This window comes from Lycorma delicatula, chromosome 6 (assembly GCF_047948215.1).
Source record: "Lycorma delicatula isolate Av1 chromosome 6, ASM4794821v1, whole genome shotgun sequence".
In the NCBI taxonomy this organism is placed as follows: Eukaryota; Metazoa; Arthropoda; class Insecta; order Hemiptera; family Fulgoridae; genus Lycorma; species Lycorma delicatula.
In genome coordinates this window covers 45,077,058-45,099,760 of record NC_134460.1, presented here as the reverse complement: position 1 = coordinate 45,099,760, position 22,703 = coordinate 45,077,058, and the positions used below count along the sequence as shown (strand labels likewise).

At 29.1% G+C, this 22,703-nt stretch overlaps 1 protein-coding gene across 4 annotated transcripts in view; it reads right to left on the bottom strand.

Annotated features, from left to right (window-relative positions):
• Window positions 1–22,703, bottom strand: part of LOC142327027 (uncharacterized) — a 139,866-nt gene that overhangs the window by 77,666 nt on the left and 39,497 nt on the right. For 3 of the 4 annotated variants that reach the window (XM_075369787.1, XM_075369789.1, XM_075369788.1), the window contains exons 3-5: window positions 14,376–14,628; window positions 7,304–7,370; window positions 3,989–4,016 (exon numbers count right to left, since the gene is read on the bottom strand). In XM_075369787.1, coding sequence (XP_075225902.1) covers window positions 7,314–7,370; window positions 14,376–14,628 — 310 coding nt within the window. In that variant the 3' untranslated portion in view covers window positions 3,989–4,016; window positions 7,304–7,313. Of the gene's footprint in view, window positions 1–3,988; window positions 4,017–7,303; window positions 7,371–14,375; window positions 14,629–22,703 lie in introns of those variants that run through there. The other variant, XM_075369790.1, reaches the window with a different exon arrangement.

Here is a 22,703-nt window from a genome sequence, read left to right as displayed (position 1 = left end):
GATCGGACTTGAAAAAGTTAGAACTAACAAACATGGAGGTACATCAATACCATTCTCTCTTTTTCATAATTCTCTGGAATGTTCTGACTACCTGTGCTGACAACTCTTCTGTTATATCAGGTAACTCTACATCAGCCAAATCACAGCAAAATATCATATATGTTGTTTATGAACATAAAAAAATAATAAATAAAATCCACAAATCTCTGCCTTTCATCCAGAGATCCCAGGTTCAAATTCTGGTTAGACCTTATATTTTTCATATGCGACAAAATTCAATTTCCACATTCCCACATAGTTTCTGTGGTGAATTAATTCATCAAGTTAAAAACAAAGATGATACTAAAAAGAAAACTATCTAACCTTAATAACTACTTTTTGTAATTTGACTGTACATCAGTACATAAAAATAAGCATTTCAAAACTTTTTAAATAAAAATTAAATAAAAAATTACTTTTTTATTTTGTTTAATGTATTTTGAGATGAATATTTAAATTTTAATACTTAGATTCAAGTTTTTTTAATTTTATGAAGGTTTTTGTTATCTTTAAAACTAATGTTTTTCTGTCACATTTTGATTTGAATTTTTTTGAACAAGTTGAATTTCTAAAACTTTATTTGCTTTTTATTAAATTTATTTACACAGATTTTCTCAAAATTAAATTCTCTATAATGTTAGAATTTTTATTTTCTTATTGGCAATTTAACAAAGTTATTTAATGAAAACCTAACAGTTATTGAGGCCTGTTTTATTCAGTTTTTCAGTTCAAAAGATATAAGTAACCATAAAATCTGCTGCTTAATTTGGGTCCATAGAATCTTAGAATGATTTTACACTTGCGAGTAGAAAAAAAGGGCATAATGTTTACTAGTTATCACTTGAAAACAAAAGATTTCTGAACACAAGCCAATAGAAACAGTTTTGCTTACATTAATATCATAGAACAGCTCCAAAATTACAGCAATATGCATTTTGAAACTATATAATCCCTTCTGTTGAAAAGTTTTTCCAAGGTTAAAGGGGGGGGGGGGGTCTTTAACATAAATAACAGAATCTTAATAATGTAAAAAGGATCTAATTTTATTTCATATCAAACAAAACTAAAATGGTATTTCTACCTTAAAAAAAATTCAGTTACACGAAACAATTTGCCAAATCCCTGTTGTAGCATGGTAGCATCTCTATCTTTTGAAAACAATAATTTGAAAATCACCACCATCATTTGAATACAAAGACATAATTATAATATTAATACTGTTAGGTAACAATATTTACCTAAATTTATAAATTTTTTATAAACAAAAATTTCTGAATGAAACTTTAATAAGAAGCTCAAAGACTACACAGGTTAAAAAAAAACTTTTTTTTCCATATGTGCCAACTGACAGAGAATACACTAATTCCTCTTCCCTATTCAAAAAATATGCGCAAGGCACCTAGGCAAACACGTTTTTTGTAATAAAAGTTTGTAAGAAATGATGTTCACTTTTTGACACACTCCTAAGATTATTTTTCCTTAAAAATTCTATGTATAATAATTCAAATTCTATTCATTTCTAATTGAGCTTAAAGACCAACATTTTTAAGTCAAGCAGCTGTCAAATGGTGCCTAGTTTTATGAGTATTGTGAACTAATACTGTCTTAGAGGTAATGTAGACAAGTATTATTTCTCAAAACAATTAAAATAACAGTTGTTTCTACAAATTAAGTTACATATTACAGAGAATTGTGATGATTGTTAGAAAATATTAAAGATTAGAATCTGAATTTCTATAAAATAACATAATTTTGTTACTTTTTTTTATCGGAGAATAAATGAATAAAATTTATTTTGCTTTTAAATGTATGGAGAAAGTCGAACAGCAGCTAAATATTTAAATGTGATGTACTATTATCTTTTATTTCGCTGAGAATAAAATTGACAAGACTAGTTTTATTTGGCTCAAGCTAGTTTCTCGTTTACCTTGTAGTTACATACAACCTTTTGTGTAGTTTACAACGTCGGTTATTCAGCAGTGTGTAGGATGTGAACAAAATGTTTTGTAACTGTTCTTTGTTAATAAAGTCAAATCAAAAATGAATTACAAAATAACATATTCATGTTTCTTTTCATGACTAAACCAAGATGTAAGCTCAAAGCTTGTGCATGAGAAAATGGGATGAAAATTTTGCACTATATGAAACAAGTCAGACCAGGATTCAAACTTGGGACAAGTTTCCTCATGAAAGGCTGAGATGCTAACATTAAGCCACAGAGGTCAGCATAAAGCTTGCTTATAAACATTTTGAGAACGTAACATAAGTGAATGTAATTTAATAAATCATTTTCTTGATTCCTGTATCATCACACAAGATACTATTAATTTATATAAAAGATTTGGAGCAAACTGGTTCACTAGCTGATTACTTCTTGAATGGCCAACAATAGTAGTAATGAAAAATATTTACAACTTTCAGTTCAAGTAATTTTAAAGAAAAAACAAATTCAATTAACTAGGAAAAGAGCTAAAGTTTGAAGTGAATAACAACTACTGTAAAATTCTAAAACAAATTTAAGACCACATAAACCAAAGATTTTATGAACTCTTCAAGAAAATGATTCAGACCTACACTTGAAATTATATGAGGACTTTTACTTATATATCATAAAGAAAATACAGAAGTGATTTCTAAAATAAATATTGTTGGGGCAATAACGAGACAAAAATTAAATGGGCACGTCAACTGCAACCATTATGCTAACTGGAATTACATGAATCCTCATCAAATCATTCAAGAAACAACAAATTTTTAAGGTATAGTAGACAGCTTGACATTATGGAATTTGTCCTTCCTTAATTCTTTGTAACGTGACTTCAGAAACTTATAAATGATCTAAGCTATTGTTATAGCAAGCTGACATACTCCTTAATCTGAAAATGTCATGTCTTTTATTTGACAACATGAACATACATTACTATACATATGTAAATTTGGATGCAAATTTTCTGAATACTAATTTTGTATAATAAACTGGTCAACAAGAAAAAAAGAACTCCTACTAGCCCATGCAACTTAACACCACACAGGAAAACTGTAAAAATCAAACTGTACATCAGTAGACCAAAAAATAATATAAACAACCTTAACACTAATATAAAAAAAAATTAAACAGATAAAGATACAAAGCCTATTCTTACTGCCTTGCATGAAGTAAAGGAAGTAGTAAACGTGAAAAATTTCAGTTTTCAGATTTCAACAGAAATATCCATTTTGACTATCTCTGAATCCATTTTAATAGTTTTGGCGTGACATCTGTACATGTTTATGTATCTCGCATAACTCAAAAATGATTAGACATAGAATGTTACAATTTTGTATTTAGGCCTGTTGTAACATTTAGTTGTACACCTGTACTTTTGATTGCAATCGACTGGGCCAAAAATGTTTACACAGACAGACCTCTAAATAAAGTGGGTTTTCAATCTGGATTTGGATTTTTTTCTTAACTGCAGTAATAAGCCCTCGTTGAGAGCTTTTCAATGATATATCATAAGCAGGACTTATTTTCATTGTTTCCAGAGTTATAGCCAAATAAAATTTTAATTAATGAAATATCTGGATCTTACAAGGAGAAGGCACATCGGTTCAAATCTGACTTTATATACATATATTTCTTTTAACTTTTTTTTTAACTTAAATATATTGATTTATTAATAATTATTAACCTGATTGTAAAAAAAATGTTTTAACAATAATAATTCAATAATAAAAAAAAAATCATAAGTTATTAGTGAAATAAAATTTTAAGTACGTTTCATTTTAATTCAAACATTTTTACAATCGGAGGTTAATAATTATTAATAAATCAATATATTTACATTAAAAAAAAGAAAAGAAAATATGTATATGAAATCGGATTTGAACTGATGTTCAAATCTGAACATGGCATGGCTAATTTAATTTAGCAACTTAAAAAAAAAAAGGATTAATCTTAAAAACTTACCGTTCAGCATTGTACTATCAGGCATTCTCTGAAATAAAATAAAAACAGTTATTTATTACATATTGAACATGAAGATTCATGGTATATATTAAATATTATAATATATACAAATTTATAATAAATACACTTAAATATATAATATATACACTTGTCAGCACATCAAAGTGAAATCATTTACTGATATTACTGTTTCTAAGATAACTAGAAAGCTGAAATTTACATTTATTCCAAAGGGACTCCTTAGGAAAAATAAGCAAAAATTAAAACCATAAAGAAATTTAAATTAAACTTGGATTAAAAGTGGATTTAGCTATAAAAAATGGAAAAGCTGGAAACTAGAAACCTGGCAGATATGTACATAGTAATACAGTGAACATATATATTTATTATATTCACTCAGACTTGAATAAATGGAATGGAATTATTAGGAGAATATTCTCCTAATTTTTGAGTACTTTTATAGAGATTTCTGCTTGTTCAAGAAGAAATTTCTTTTAAATAATAAATTAATTAAAAATATAATTAAATCGTAGATACATATTATTAGTTGGTCATTGAAATAAATTACTTTTCTGTTATTACAACCCAAAGAGTAACACTGAAACTATATTTAAATAAAAATTATGCATTTTTAATAATTTAAATTTAATTTATATAGCCAGAAATCATGTTCAAATGTTTCATTATTGTTTTTCTTTCTGTAATTTTTAATCTTGAATGATTCAAATTTGAGATGTTTTATGAATTAAAAAATATGTGTTCATCTCTTCAATTCCCATATTATGAACAACCTAACTTTATTTTTATTTATATTTACATATATACAGCTTATACTTGGCATATATATGTATATACACACACACCAAGCTAGTTAGACAATATGTGACCAGCTTGGCGTCCTGTCTAACTTATTCTGCAACCTGATAGGTTGTAACCAAATGATGGTTAACTTGTTGCCCAAAATTCAGTGGCTACGTTACTATTACCATTTGACATGGATTTTTATAACATAATTAAATATTCTGTAATGTTGTGACTCTTAAAAAAATCCTCAAGTCTATCTTAGTAAACTTCACAATATATCATTTTAAAATGGTGCATCTAGCATCAAAATTGTTTATATACAATGGCATCTTTTCTTTTTTTTTATAAAAACTGATCATGGTATGTACTTATTTGTAAAGCATGAAAGAATATATAAGAACTCCTCAATAGTATTGGAAGCACCCAGCCATGTGAACTATTACTTATTGACGCACTAACAATTTTTTTATTAATGTTAATTCTTTTATATTTAATCATTTGTTTATAACTAACGAAAATTATTTAATAAACTTATTTATTTATTCAAATATCTTTTAATTAATTATTTAAAAACAATCACTTTAAAAATAAAATAAAAATAAAAAACCATATAATCAAAAACGTTTTGAAATGATGATAAACCTATCATGAATGGAGGGAAATTTCATTTGTTTTATCATATCTTGTACCATTGTATATAGTTGTATCATTGTCTCTGTTATATAAAAAGTAAGATTTCAATAACTAGTCTACATGCACACTGGCCAACAGTTTACAAGTATCAGCAATTAGTTACTGTGCATTGTTAAAACACCAAATAGCCACTTGTCCCATATTAAGAACATAGTTGCCAACAAGTTATTATCTTTCTATTATTTTTATGTGTAATACTTTTTTTATATTTACTGCTATTGATTTTGCATCACTACTACTGTTGCTAAGAAGAACTTTTCAAAATAAGGTATAAAAATAATCTATTTACTTCCAACAGTTTAGCCTTCATGCCCACATATTTGAATGTCTGCTAAGTATTTTTTTGTAATTTGGAAAGTATCAGGCGCAATTATTTTTTAATTTTATTAGCAACTTTGAAAATTGGAGCTTACTGAATACAAGCAAACAACTTCATGTATGTAAAGGAATGATGATCTCACAAGACCACTTGCTAATTTATTTAATGATAATTTATCTACTTGAACTTCAATAAGATCAACTGTATGCAGAACTATAAAAGAATAAAAAATAAAGTAAAGGATAACAGATGTAGAAATCCTGAGCCCATCGGGCTGGTCTAGTGGTTAACTCATCATCGCAAATCAGCTGATTTTGAAGTTGAGAGTTTTACGGTTCATATCCTAGTAAAGGCAGTTACTTTTACACGAATTTGAACACTATCAATACCACTCATCACATGGCAGTATTTGAATACCACACATCTCAGGAATGGTCAACCTGAGACTGTACAAGATTACACTTCATTTACATTCATACATATCATCCTTATTCATCCTCTAAAGTAATACCTTACATTAGTTCCAGAGGAAACAGAAAAAAGAGAGATATGTAAGTCCTGAAAGTGCTACTGATGAAATTTCACTAGTCATGAAGTAATTTTTTTTGAAAAGTGAAATCCAAAAAGTTAAAAATCTATAAGAGAAGGTCCACAGGAGCATGATAATAATTGATTATCAGTTCATTAAGAATTGCATTAAAACCATTTTAAATCCCATAAAATTTTTATGTCAATCAGAAATTATTTTGACTGAATTTTATGACCTAATGATGGAAAAGCTGATAATGATCCACGATAATTTTCCATATGTGGGGAATACATTGCAGATCAAGTAATTAAAACAGTCCCTCATGATATTAATGAACCTCAAGACAAAATTTATCAAGAGGCTCATGAAATCCCACAAAATGAAATGGTAACTGCAGTTTTAAGTTTTTACAACCATCTAGTACATTGTCAGGGTACACAAGGAAGGCATGAAGCATGTCTAGTAAAGATTTATAAAAGTTCATAAAAATCTCTTGCAAAACTAGAAAATTCTTTTGTAATTTCATGAACATTCAAGTTCAATAATTCAATTTTAATCTTTTAATGTGTTTCTTGTAATAAATAATCTGTAATGTTGTCTTTCTTTAATAAATGCGTATTACTGTTTTCTAATGAATAATTTCATTTTACAACAAAGGGTTGTGTCACAACCCTTCTAATTCCATTTAAAACGTTTTGAGTTGCTCCCTTCCATAAGAGCTTGAGTTATTGTAGTTTCATAAAAAAAAAAAAAATATTGTTTTTGAAGGTAGGAGCAGTTGCTAAATTATTTTTTTTTTATTTTGAACTGTTTGAAAGTTATTTAATGGTTTTTATAATTTTATTAACCCTCAAATAAATGAACCTACAAACTCTATCAGAAATTTCACTATAAAATCCATAAATAAGATTGCACTTCTGTCATAATAAAAATATAAAATGCTAAATGTTAAAAAAAATTATATACTTACGTGATCATTATCATAAGTATGTAAAAACTACTTCTGTCAGATCACTATACAAAGCAGCTAATGTACCCTGAAAAATAACATTCTAAGTTAGTAAGAAGTAGAAAAACCAGTGGCTGAGATTATTCACAGTAGTAAAAGTGTGAGGTTAGTTGAATTATTTTTGTGTGCAGATCATGCAGAGCAGCACCTACTGAATGATATGATCAGGAAAACCTCTTTGGCCTTATTTTCTATACAACTTTAGTCATTTAGTTACAAATTTTAATGAGGAAGACAAGATGAATGAAACATTATATAAGTAAGAGTGTAGAAAATGAAAGCATGGATAATTATAATAATACATTAAAGTAAGATTACCAATCCATCAATGACTGCTTAATGTATAAACAAAATTCAATCAATAAACACAATATCTGAAATAATTTGCATCATTAATTTAATTTGATGTTATCATTAAACTGTAATGATAACATCAATATAGCTAACCCTGATTCAGAATATTTTTACAATTATATTTACTCTAACCCTAAATAATTCAAATGTAAGTAGCTTGAATTTACAATACTTAAAGTTTATGATTAGTCTAAACCAGCACTGTCCAACCTTTTTACAACTAGGGGTGCATCTGAATGATTACAAAGGCTGTGGGGGTGCCATGATTAATTTTGACTATCTCCACACTACTGCTGCTACTAACAAAATCAATAATTGTAATTTATAATAACGACCAAAAACATTTGAAACAGAAATTAATTATATTTACTGACCACATAATTAATGTGAAATTTGATACTGCACGCTTGCTGCAAATTGAGGAAAATTTGGTGTGTAGCTGGAACAAGCTGCTCTTAAAGCATCAAGATGGGAGTTTATCAGGCATGATCAGTACTTGTTTTTGATGATATTTATTGATGAAAATGCAACTTCACAAAGATATGTTGAACCAAAGCATGAATACATTTTCAGTACAACACTAAGGAGAATAGGATATTTTTCTCTGTCCACCAGAGTCCATATATTGCTACATGTTGCATATGAGGATTTTAAAGAAAGATCTTTTTGAAAATTTAAAATTTCCATTTCTAATTCTTCAATTTTATACTTTCTGAATATTTTACACAACCTATTTCCAAGTTCACTAACGTCAATGGAAGTAATTGGATTATTGAGAAAAATTATCACTGGTTCAAGTACTGAAAACTGGCTAAATCTACTGTCAAACTCCAACACAAGAGTTTCAAGATTCTTGGCATAAGAGGAAAGATCTGACTGTTTCTAGAATTTATTTGAAATTTGGAAGTGTGAAAGGGAATTTCTGTTTAAATGTGTAATCCATAACTTCACTTTCTTTACAAACACATTTATAACACTTATCATATCTGAAATATTATGATATTCCTCTTGAAATTTGAGATTTAACTTGTTTAATTTTGAGGTGATATCTGCCAGGAAATGTAAATCTAGTAGCCATGTTATATTATCAAGTTCACGTTAATATGGTCTGAGAGAAGATTTCGAAAAGTCTCTTATTTCATCTAGCAAACAACAGAATCATTCCCAGTGTTTTACCCCTACTAAGCCATCTTACATCTGGATGAATAATTACATCATCTTACTGAGTATGTGATATATTCAAAATATTTCAAAACAATTGATGACATGTAAAAGATGATCTGATATAGTTCACCACATGAGTTACAACTTTCATGACATGATCAAACTTTAAAACCTTGGCGCATAAAGCTTTCTGGTGGAAAATGCAATGATAAGAAATAAATGTAATAATTGAAGAATATAAGAAAGAAGTCATAATAAGAAAGGTAGTCGACGAGGATGTTCCCTGTCGCTATTACTTTTTAATCTTTACATAGAACTGGCAGTTAATGATGTTAAAGAACAATTTAGATCCAGAGTAACAGTGCAAGGTGAAAAGACAAAGATGCTATGATTTGCTGATTATATAGTAATTCTAGCAGAGAGTAAAAAAAGATTTAGAAGAAACAATGAATGGTATGGATGAAGTCCCACACAAGAACTACCGCATGAAAATAAACAAGAACAAAATGAAATGTAGTAGAAGATGGACCACTGAATGTAAAAATAGGAAGAGAAAAGATTATGGAGGTAGAAGAATTTTGTTATTTGGGAAGTAGAATTACTAAAGATGGACGAAGCAGGAGCAATATAAAATGCCAAATAGCACAGTGAAACGAGCCTTCAGTAAGAAATATAATTTGTTTACATCAAAAATTAATTTAAATGTCAGGAAAAGATTTTTGAAAGTATACATTTGGAGCATCGCTTTATATGGAGGTGAAACTTGGATGATTGGAGTACCTGAGAAGAAAAGATTAGAAGCTTTTGAAATGTGGTGCTATAGAATGTTAAAAATCAGATAGGTGGATAAGGTGACAAATGAAGCGGTGTTGCAGCAAATTGATGAAGAAAGAAGCATTTGGAAAAACATAGTTATAAGAAGAGACAGACTTACGGCCACATATTAAGGCTTCCTGGAGTAGTCTCTTTAATATTGGAGGAACAGGTAAAAGGAAAAAATTGTGCAGGCAGGCAACTTTTGGAGTATGTAAAACAAACTGTTAGGGATGTAGGATGTAGAGGGGTATACTGAAATGAAACGACTAGCATTATATAGGGAATCTTGGAGAGTTGCACCAAACCAATCAAATGACTGAAGACAAAAAAAAAGAAATAAATTTTGGAAATGATTCATCCTTAGCACAAAGAGATAGAAATCCATTATTCCTACCAGGCATAGAAGGCGTCCCATCCATTTTTGTACCAACAAGCTTTGAAAATGTAAAGTTACTATTTTAACATGTTTATAGAACGCACTATTTAAACATGTCTTCTCCCCTAGTTTGTCCAAGAAATGGCAAGTTTAAAAACTCTTCCTTTATTGTAAAACCACAGAAAACCATTCTAATAGGTACACACAATTCAGCAACATCAGACATGTAAGTACTTTTAACAATCTTCAGTGAAAAATATTCACATACTTGCAAATCCTGACGTAATTGGAATTTCAAATTATTAGAAATATGTTTGCACCAAGCCTAACAAAAAATTCACTGTCTTTTAAAACTGTTAGGTTTAAATTTATTAACAACTGACCAGAAATGACTCTCATTAGTTTAACTAACTGTTTGAAATATCAGTGTCTTTGTGAATAATGCAACATTTGCTCAAAAAAAAACAAAAAAAACATCTGTTTTAAATATGACAGTTTCAAATTTATTACAAAGAACGCTAAGGACTTGAGTGAAGGGCAGACCAACAGATGAGTGACAATTAGGTAGCTTGTTCTATCAAGCTAGACCCCCTGCTAGGAGGATCTCTTTATACCTACTTATACTATTACAAATATAGGAAATGAATTTGTCAACAACAATGACAAAGAAATGAACACATATTAAAAAGGTCGCCAGCAGAATTACTTCTGTTGAACTACTGGAAAATATAACGGCTAAAATGTACTTTTTATATCATTTTTAAGATGTAAAATATAATGTTATTTTGTGAATTAGTATAAAAAATTGGCAAATGGGTGCGGGTGTCAGAAGATGAAACGAAGGGCACCATGGCGCCTGCAGGCCTGGATTGGACAGGGCTGGTCTCAACAGTAACATATAACAACACTTTTGGTTCATTGTAACACTAAAATACTGGCACAAAAAACATAGAAACCGAAAATAAATGATGTGCAGTACTGATTATTATTATATTCACAAATTTCACCACTAAATAAAAATAAAAAATTACAAACAGAAAGCTCTTAATCTTAGCCTAGTCCAAAGCTTTTACAATTTGTTTCTGAAATTGCAAAGCTGGCAAGTGATTATAAAATTCAATGCCAATTTCATATGCTCCTTTTTGTTAAGGCAAGAATATTAGTTTTTAAAATGTGATGTTATATTGTCATCATATAGACTTAGTCAATTTTAATTTATCCAGGTTACACTTGACATCTATATCATACTAGTAAATAGAAGACAATTAGAGTATTTTAAAATGACAATTTATAACATTTTTTATAATTTGAATATTTTATCCTTTATTTCCCTATGAAAAATATCAAAAGAAAACAAGGAATGAACAAAGACAAAACTGAGATGAGTGAAGCTGTATCTACAGCCAACTTCAGCTTCCTGAGTAGGAAACATGCAGAGCATACTTTAGACGTGCTTGTATATGTGGTTTCTGACTCAACTTTTTATTCTTTGAGTAATAACAAAAAAATAACATAGTCTTTAGGAAGGTATTGGAGAAACTGTTAAAGAAAAGACTGGTTGCAGCAATGAATCAGGCAGGTAGCTTATCACCCAGCCAGTATGGTTTCTGGTAGGGTTGGTCGACCCTAGATGCAGTCCAAGAGATTGTTGAAGCAGGGCGGCGAGCAGAAGACCACAATCACCACAATTTTTTGCACCGTGTGGTCCTTCTTGTTACGTTGGATGTGAAACACACATTCAATTCTGCACGGTGGATCAATATGATTCAGGCCCTGGAATAGTTGTTCCATGTGGCTCGATACTTTGTTCCATGTGGCTCGATACTTCCTCAGAATGGTGAATGCTTAGCTGAGGAATTGTGGTCTCATCTATGAGATCGTGGCAGGCTGGTGTAGGACCGCAATCACACCAGGAGCACAGGGTTCAATTTTTGGCCCCACCCTTTGGAACACCATGATGGTTTCCTGAGGCTGGAGATGCCTGAAGAATCGGCCTTGGTTGGGTACGCTGACCACGTTGTACTACTTGTCACAAACCACAACATAGAATGCGCCCAACTGAGGCTCAGCTGGGCCATGCACAGTCAGTGCCTGGCTGGACGACCAAGGGTTGTCTCTCACCCTCATCCCAACCCCATAGGGGAAGACACCCACCTTATGATGCTTCTGGTCACTATACCACCCCCTTCCTAGTCCTGATGGGCTTTAACAGGAGTGTCTAGCCCTCAGCAAAACAGAGATCATGGTTCTAACAAAGAAGCATTTCAACATCCTCCCCCCCCCCCATGAGGGTTGGGGACAAGATTGTAGAGACCAAGCTGGCCGCAAAATACCTCGGTATGATGGCTGACCGAAAACTCAGCTTCGCTGAGCAGTTTCGGAGCTGCTGACAAAGCTGTGACAGCTATAACCGCTCTCAGCCTGCTCGTGGCAAATGTCGACGAACCGAAGGCCAGCAGACGGTGATTATTGATGTCCATGGTGTATTCTGTCCTGTTGAAACTGAAAGCGGCTCGTGCAGGTGCAATGCACCACTACCTTGGGAGTCGCTTCTGTGTTCGAACAGTTTCCAAGCCTGCCATATTGGTGGTCACCGGCATAATACCCAGTGCCCTTTTGGCAAGAGCGCCAGGCAGCCGGCAGGAGGGATGGACAGGCAAAGACTGGGAGACCATCGCCAAAGAGGAACTGCACGTTTCTCGCATGGTAAGGGACCTGGGACCAAGAGACAATAGAATGATTGACAGCAAGGCCTATCCCTCTGGTCAGCCCATGGGCAGAGCAGCGGCATGGAGAGGCGGAATACTATATGAACCAGTTTTAATGGGTCAGGGGTACTTCCACACTTATCTCCATGTCGAAATTTCGCCTAATTAAGGTCTTATTTTTCTTAGGCACAATTGGTAAAAATTAAAACAAAGTATTTCCAGTAAAGATTTTGCAAAATCAGACCCCCACCCCAAAAGCTGCTCTAAATAAATCAATGGCTAAGTGGGTATACTTCGTCATTAGTAACCCTCTCACCACAAGGAGTGCTAGTGTAACACTGATGTACAGATGCTGTAGTCACCTGCTAAGTTGTGACATCACAGGTAAGCGGTAGAATTACATAAATGAATAGTAATTAAAGCATAAAAATTTATTTAAAGTGGCCGCTTGTGCTGTCACACCCGTGTGAATGAAATATGCACGCGCTTTAGTTAGAATTATTGAATTAAATTATCAAAAAAAAAATTGTATTTAAATAAAATAATAAATATTTTAAATTATGTTGTGTGTAAGTTGTGCATCAGAAAAAAGCTGCATGATGGGAAAATCCTACAACTGTGTTGTCAGCTTTTTTCAAAATAATGTAATTTTTTGATATAAAAACATTATTCTTAATTGTACAATAAAAAAATTTGAGGAGATATTATGAAATTAAGAGACAAATTTTTTGATATTTGCAGTAAATGGGTAAAAGACATTGATTCTACATGTCTATTTTCTGTCATTCTTAAAAGATTAAATCTTTGCGTTTTACATAATTTTAAAGCACATTTTATGAAGATAATAAAATAAAACATGTTTTACTTTTCATTTTAGAATGAAAAACATTGAGGTTACACAACATAATAGTTATAAATCTCTACTTTGACATATTCTAAACATAAGTGAGGGAAATGTACTTCTAATAACAGATTATTGCAATTCATTTCTAGGAGATTAATTTGATACCACCACCCCATCACAACCAGCTACATATAAAGGGTTAATCAATGAGCTTTTATGTAAAATAATAACTTACTATTTCTGCGTATAATGACTGAACAGCCATTATAAAAAAGCCATTACAAAAAGGTTTTGTTTAATTTAAACACTTTAAACCTTTTTGAGTCTAGAATCATAATCCATTACATGATTTTAATATTTAAAACCAACTTGATGAATTTTAAATTCATCAAGCACAATTAGAATTATTACAGTTTAGCTTCATCTATAAACAAAAAAGACCCATAATTCCAAATTAGAAAAATATGCTTTAATACATCTTTAATTATTGATCAAACATTATTATCTTTTCAGACACAGGGATCACCTTCAATGCACCTAAATTCACTAGAATTCAACTATAATATTTGAATATTAAATATATTTTAAACACTAAAAATAAAATCTGTAATTAAAAATGAGATAAGATGAAACTGAATAAAACATACTTTTATTTGAAGTAAAAAAAACATATTTAAACATATTTATTTAAATATATTTATATTTTATTGTAATCTTCACTAAAGTGAAGATTACAATAAATGTTTTTTTTCTCTCTAAAATTAGCCTTACCACATTAAGTTTTTCATGCGCCCAATTAAAATATTTTCTATAAGAGTCACATTTTTGTAACAAAACTGGGTTGCTAATGTTGTGAAAACTCCATTGTGGAGGAGATAGAGGAACTTTAAAAAATGATGTTTCATCATTATGAGTTTCATTATGAGTAGTGCCACTTTGTATTGAACACTTTTTCAGCTTTTCCACCAAGGCACGTTCTTTTATTTTTTGTAATAGAACAGAATAATTACCTCCACTCATGTTCCTAAAATCAAAAATTAAAATACAAAAAACTGTGATAAATTTCTTTTATTTATGAAAACTGAGAATAAATAACATAACTAAACAGCAAACAATCTTACTGTTTCATTCCATGCCATAAAATATACACATACATAGAATTTTACTATATATATCAAACCCAATTGTAAAATATAACTAAAAAAAAAAAAAATTGCTGCAATAACAATTACTTTAACAAAGGTAATAAATAACAAAATATATTTTCATGAATTAATGTTCTTATTTGTGGCCAGATGAATATTCTCTTTTTTTTTTACTTGGCTTCACTTAATTGTGAAAAAATCTCAGGTAAATATTTAAAGCTGTCCATATTTTTACAAAATTCTTTATCAGGCCTAGTTTTAAGTGTAGAGGTGGTAAAGTAATACGACCTGCTTCGACAAGGGGAATATTGACAACATTTTCCTTTACTAGGGTAAAGTGATTTCTTTTTGACTAGTCTTTAACTGCATAGTGTTTATCTGATAGAAGAAGCCCTATCGCTTTCAGGTCAACAGTGATTCGCCATGAGTATTCATCACACTTAATAGCTTTTAAAATTTTTGACATACTTTCACATGTTTCTTTTATTCTTACAGTATGTGCTACTATTATAGAAGAAAATTTATTCTAATTATGCAACAACACTCACAGTCTTAAACTTCTTTTTGATTAGTATATACATAAACGACAATCATGAATAACATATTCAATGTCCAGTTCAGACATTAGTCCCTAACATCAAGGCAGGAACAAATTATACAATCTCTTCTGAAGTATTTCAGAAAAATTTAATTCCTATTTCTATATAAATTGTTTCTGAAATTTTAGTATCCTTGTTTAATAAATTCCATTCTTTAACACATGAACCTAGGAGTTCTGCATGCCATTTTGACAAATACAAGTCACGAATTAATTCGCTAAGTTCTGCTTGTGTGATGGGATTTTCAGTATTTGATTCTTCTGAAATGTAATTAATATCTATTGAAGGTGAGGATTCATCGGTTGAGCCTTCTGGGAAATCAGACATTTCTTTCCACAAAGTTGAAACAATCTGAATCGATAAATCAACACCACGAAGTACTGGTCTCATAGTTGAACGAACATTTGGGTATGCAATACTGCTTTTATTGTTTGAATTGAAACAGCAATCATCATAATGGTTAGTAGGATCTCGCTAAATCATAGGTATACCAAACGGCAAATATTTTTTTCCTTTTAACCATAGGGTTAGTTTAACATAGCACTTGATGGAGCCCAGGATTTATCTTGGTCTTCCAATGGACAGTCAAAATAATGTTTGTAAGCAGTTTTCAGCAGATTCGATATTGGTTTTCATTGACTTTTCGTGAATTCTCCGCAAACTAACAAAAAGTATTTGGAGAATTTTTACAAGCCCAATTTTTATTTATTGTGAAATTCAAAATGTTTTAATGAATGAAAGTAAACTGAAATATTACAGAAACACTTAATTATAAAATTAATTAAGTTTTTAAAAATACTTAATTAAAATACTTCATAAAATTGTTTCACCAAGGAGTGCAATAAAACATAGTGTAAAACACACACAAAACTTAACAGGTTGATCTTCAATAAAATAATACCAAAGTTGTTCTGTCATAAAAATCTTTCCCTAAATTTATGGCATCACTTATGAAACAATCTTTATAATATGTCTCTATGATAAAACCACTACCACAAATAAAGAATACAGCAAGTCATACCAAGAGCTGAACTCATACTGAAGAAAATTTCATCATGTTGAATTACTTATTACTTGACTCAATGACATGTCTGATTTGACATTAAATGACATCATTTGACTGTAATGTATCAAATACAGGTTTACAACATGCATTGCAATATAAATCAGATGTAAGTAGACATACTAACTTAATTGTATTGTTTGTTCCACGAATGATGGAACAAATAAATTTAAGGGGTTGTAACTTTTGAACTTAATTTAAAAAATGAAATATATAAATAAATAAGCAAAAAGAAATTCTTGATTAACCAAACTACCAGATAACTAGATAAAAAAACGAATTTCATTTCAAAACGAACCAAAACTTATAAGTAATTGTTCAACAATAAAATACAGTTTAAAGTAAATCTTCATTATTCAGGAAAAATAAATAAATTAAAAAAGTTATTTAACCCTGATACAAAAGGTACTAAAATAATTATTATTCTAAATTAAAATTTAATTATCATTTACAGTACAATTAACTAAATTTTAAAAAAAGAAACAAAAAATTTTTTCTAAAAAAAAAAACTATCAGACCTAACTGAATTGAACAGTTAAAAATACTTATTGTAAATAAATAAAAACCAAAATCCGTTTCTAGATACACTTTCCAGTACATCTACTTTGTTACAACTTATCTCAATTTATGAGAGTGACGAGCGATATGTACATAATTTAAGAGCAAAATTCAAAAAATTAATTTAAAAAAATTACTGTTAAATCCAAAATTCAAAAATTAATAAAAATAAAAAATAAAAATTAATGTACCACCTTAATAACCTCCTTATAAGTGTATCTTGACCTAACATAAATCCAAAAAAAGAGAAAGAAAATAAATTTTCATTACACTCAACGACAGCGATATACAAGAAAAAAGGTACAAAAAATCGTGGAATATCATTTAAATCACAGGTTCCTCTAAAAAGATTTAAAATCGCCAGATCTATTAAATTTCAATCAATAAAATACCTTAGAAACCAACATTAATTTAGAATAACAGGGTATCTAATTCTGGTTTAAATACAAATTTAAATAGAAAAAAAAATTTATTATATAAATTTCACCTAAATACAAAATATAAAAAATATAATAAAACTAATTTCTAAAAAAAATTAACTTGAACCTGATGTATAACCGCAAATGTAGGGACATTTTTTAGTTCTAAAAAATATAACTTCAATTAAAATTAACTTTAGAAAATTCCTAAACTTAAATAATAATTATTTTAAAAAGGTCTTCCTCCCTAAGTGACAAATGAAGCTACCCCTAACTTCAAATGCAAATTTAATGCAAAAAAAAAACAAAACGGTTCAATATAGTAAAAACCCACAACCGGAAATTAAACAATAACTACTATAAAAAGGAACTAATAAGCTCAACTAATTAAAATAAATAAGAAAATAGTTAGAGTATATAACAATAAATTTATTCTTTAGAAATAGATAATTAAACAAAAAAAAAATTTGTAAAATTATTTTTATAAATAAAATTTAGACCATGAGATTTTTTTTTAATAATTATATATTTTTAAATAGAAATATTATTATATTATTATCTTTCTAAGGTTTATTAAATTACAAAACTTTTTTTATTATAACACATTATTATAAATCAAATATTATTTAATTTGATTGATGTTATATTTAAATCAACCCATTACCAAATAATTATTTTATTTAAATTAAGTTTTTTTTTTAAATTATAATTATATTACTGATGCGTTTAATTAAATAATTTATTTTGTATGATTATTTTTACAAAAACCAGTTTGCATATAAATAAAGATTTTATTTTAATATATCCTTCTTTAAATAACCTAGAATAAGTAATAGTTATATAACAAATTTTTTAATTAGCATATCTATTAATTAAACTTTAACATATAATAAAATATTATATTATAGGGAGAAGTTATTATATTAAAATAAATATGTTATTATATATAATATATATATATTATAGTATATCTATTTTTTTATTTTTTGTAATATGATAATTAGTCAATTAGATGATATAATATAAATATCTTATTATAAACAAAAAAACCCTTAAACATATTCAGATTAAGCATATAGAATACTATGTAGAACACCTAGTCCCTTTTCAGTTCCAAATTTTATGTTGATGTGTTATTGATCGAACATTATTTTAAAAAGACATCACATTTTTTATAAATATAAAATATCTAAACAAAACGCATACAGTAACAAATTAAAAATGACAAATAAACTGCAGATAAGAACAAATTGCATAAACCATAATCAATGACAGAATTTGCAAGCTAGTAACTTCATTTAAACTTGTTATCAGATAAATGTTTAAAATTCCATGTTCTAATTAGAATAACTGCCACTACTTGCACCATGATTTGCAATCTTTTTCTTCAATCATAATTTACCCATTCATCAAATATTTTATTTTGAATTAATTTATTTGAAAAAATTATTTTTTTTTTATTCACTTACAAGATGCTAGAGTACTACAAGCTGTAGTTGATGCGTAAAAAAATAATTTTAAATTCTGAACACCAACTTAAATTCTCACCGTAATTTTTAACAATATCATATAATTATAATAAATTATTTTGCTGCAGATTAATTACAATAATGCTGTCAAAGTTGTTGTAGCATATCATAAAATTAGTATGTGAAGAAAGTTTAGTGCAAAAAAAATCAGTTTTAATATTATCACAAATTTTCAATAAACAGCATAATTACCTGTTCTTCAACCATAATTGAGAAGGTCTAGTAAAAAGGATGTATGCAAGTATATTCCCTTTTTAAGGACATCATATTTTTAGATTCTCCATGGCTTTCTTTGTTTGTCTGTAAAGTTTCATTCCATTTTCTTTTTATTTCACTTTAGGATGATGAAATCAAGTAAGCAGTGCCACATGCTGTTTACTTATAGGTAGTAGGTTATGAGGTTATACTTATATTTATTGTTGGAGTTCACTGTGCTTTTATTTTGATATTGTTTCTTTCAAAAATGAGTGGTGAATCAGATGAAAATGATATTGTAGGTATTAGTGAAAAAAAAAAACTGTAAAAATTAGTCTACGAAAAAACACGAAGACGACACAAAGATATTAAGGTGAGGAACTTCTTGTTCTGATAAGAAAAATTCTGGCACACCATTTAAGGTTCTTTTGGACAATTGTAAAGAAATATGCTGTAAAAGAATAAATGTTGAAAACTAATAGATCCTGTACAATCAGTTTTTTTGTGAGGGATGTAAAGAACAGCAAGATGTTCTACTAGCTGGATTAATGCGCTGTAAATCTTCTTTCACTTATCATGTAGGTGCTAAACGCAAAAGGGAAAATATTTGGAAGTACAGTGTAAAAATGAGTGGTTCAGAAACAATTATCTGTCAAAATGTTTTACATAGTCTCTATCAAGTTTCAGAGAAAAGGTTACAAATTATCCAGCAGAAATCCTAAATAATGAATCATTTGGAGAGAAACACGGAACCCATCAAAATAGATCTTGTTCATAGATAATAATGTTTGGGATCTAGCTAAAGAACACTTAACACTTATTCCTAATACAGAGTCCCGTTATTCAAGAAATAAATATTGAAAATTCTATATGTATCCTAAAAACTTGTACCAAATGTTTAAAGAATTTTATAAAGAAAAAACTAATCAAGAGTTAAATTGTTAAGTAACCCAAATGATACTTGTAAAGTCCAATATGAAATACATTTAAGAAAGTATTATGCCTACAAAAAAAAAAAAAGGAAGAGCTGATAGGAGAGTGTAAAGAGAATAACAGTCAGATATTTGTGCTAGAGTTTGACTGCCCAAAAATTACCTTTACCTAAAACTAATGAGATCACAATTTGATAAACGGCTGATGTGGGTGTACTTATTTAATTTACATTGCCATAATGATGATAGTAACTTATACTACTTTTTGGAAACTGAAACAAAGAAAAACTCTGACACCATGTGTTACCATTTTTATTTAACACAGTAAATGATAGATTCAGTGACTCTTTTAAAGAAATTCATCTCTTTTCTCATAGAGCAGGGGGACAAAATAAAATTTTTTTGGTCACTTCCTTTTGTAGTTGGTTGTCAATGAAGTTCAATGTGACAGTAATCCCATATATGTTTGTTAGAAGGCACTCTTTTTGCCGATGTGACTGCAACTTTGGTTTTTGTGATTCAAAGAAAAAAAGGAAGAGAAAATTCACAACTTAGACAAGTACGTAAAACTACTTGCTGCTGCATGAAAAACCCTAAGTGCTTTGTTGTCAAAAATTGTGCACCAATATTACAGAAATGGTCAAAAAGATTTAAGAACATAATGAAAAAAAAACCTTCAGCGAAGGATTATGTCTTTAAAGTACAGTCATACACAAGGTTGACTTTTCCACCCACAGGTGGACTGGTAGTAGTGACAACTTATAGCGGAACATTTATGCATTTCACATTCTTTAGGAAAAAATATATCGTCATGGATATTCCCAAACAGTTACCTGAGAAAGATAGAGTTCAAATTAATGCATCAAAAGAGACTAATATAAGAAGTTTATAAGTTACAAGTATTACAAGAAGTTAAGGTTTTAGAACCACAAGCTATTAGTTGGTTTGAACAAGTGTTTCAAGGTTCATGTGAATGTAGTGTGGTTGAAACTATGGTAGAAAATTATGAAATTATTGTATAGATAATTTTAATATTGATTATATTGTTAGAGGCTAAATTACTGTTTTTGCTTTTTTTTATAGGAAAATTTGTTTCATTTTTCAGTCTATCAACCAAGGATAATTTTTTTTTAATGTATATGTATATATATTTTGATGATTTGATTTTATACTGAATAAACATAAATATTTCTTAATAATAATAATATATACTGTACTTATTTTTTGTGTTAACGAATATTGTTGAGTGCTATATAAGTAGCCATCTATGTAGAAACAACATCTGTGTATAAAAACATGGTAGAAGTTCATTTCTCTAAAAAAAGGTTTATGAAAATAAATTTTCTTCAGCAGTTTTTTATATCAAAATAAGTAAATTTCAATATATGATTTAAAAAATGTGTAAATTTCAACCTCTCATTTGGGCCTAGAAAACAAATATTCAGTAATTATGAATTAAAAGCATTACAAATCTTAACACCATGTTTTCTAAAAACATGGTTTTCTTGTATGCACCCTTTTTAGATAGACCTCTTCAACTTATCTGTGCATTGTTATTTTAATACAAATTAGTTTGTTTTAACATTTACAAATAATACTAACAGCACATCTACTTAGATGATGAATAAAAAAAAACAAATTATGACCATCCCTGAATCTATTTTGACTAGTTTTGGTGTGAAGTCTGTACATATGTATCTTGCATAACTTAAAAACTTTTAACTGAAGGATGTTGAAATTTGGATTTAGGATTGTTGTAACATCTAGTTACGCACTTCCCTTTTGACTGCAATCGACTGAACCAAAAGTGTCTAACAAAAGTTCAAAACCCCAAAAAAGTTGGATTATGGACTTTTTCTTAACTGCAGTAATAAGCCCTCGTTGAGAGCGTTTCAACGATATATCATAAGTAATATTTATTTTCATTGGTTCCAGAGTTATAGCCAAATAACATTTTCATTAATGAAATATTTGGATCTTACAAGGGGAAAGCACGTCAGTTCGAATCGGACTTCATCTCCTTTTTTTTAATTTAAATATATTGATTTATTAATAATTATTAACCTCTTATTGCAAAAAAAATGTTTATGATAAATAATAATTGTATAAAAAAATATATATATAAATGAAAAAATTTAACTTAAAAATAATAAAGCAAGCGGAGAAGAGCAAACAGTTGCAGAAATTTGGAAAAATGCAGGAGAATCAGTTAAGAAATCTTTGCGTAATTCTCAGATTAAAATTTGGGAATCCGAAAAACTTCCAGAACATTGGACGACAGTTATTACACATCCTTTTCACAAAAAAGACGACAAGACAAATCCGGACAATTATCGTGGAATTTCGTTATTGGATTGTACGTATAAAATTTTATGTAGAATTATTTACAATAGAATTACGGACCAACTAGAAAGCGAGCTAGGCGATTACCAAGGTGGTTTTCGGCCTTGGCGCAGTTGTCCAGATCAAATTATTACTTTCAAATTACTTATAGATATTTAGAATAGGAAGCAAAAACAGGAGATTATTTCTTTTATTGATTTCAAAAAAAGCGTAAGATTGTATACATAGGCCTTCGATGTTAAAAATTCTGAGAAATCTCGGATTGGATCCTAAATCGGTAAATATGATCGGTTTAACATTGACAAATACAAAATCT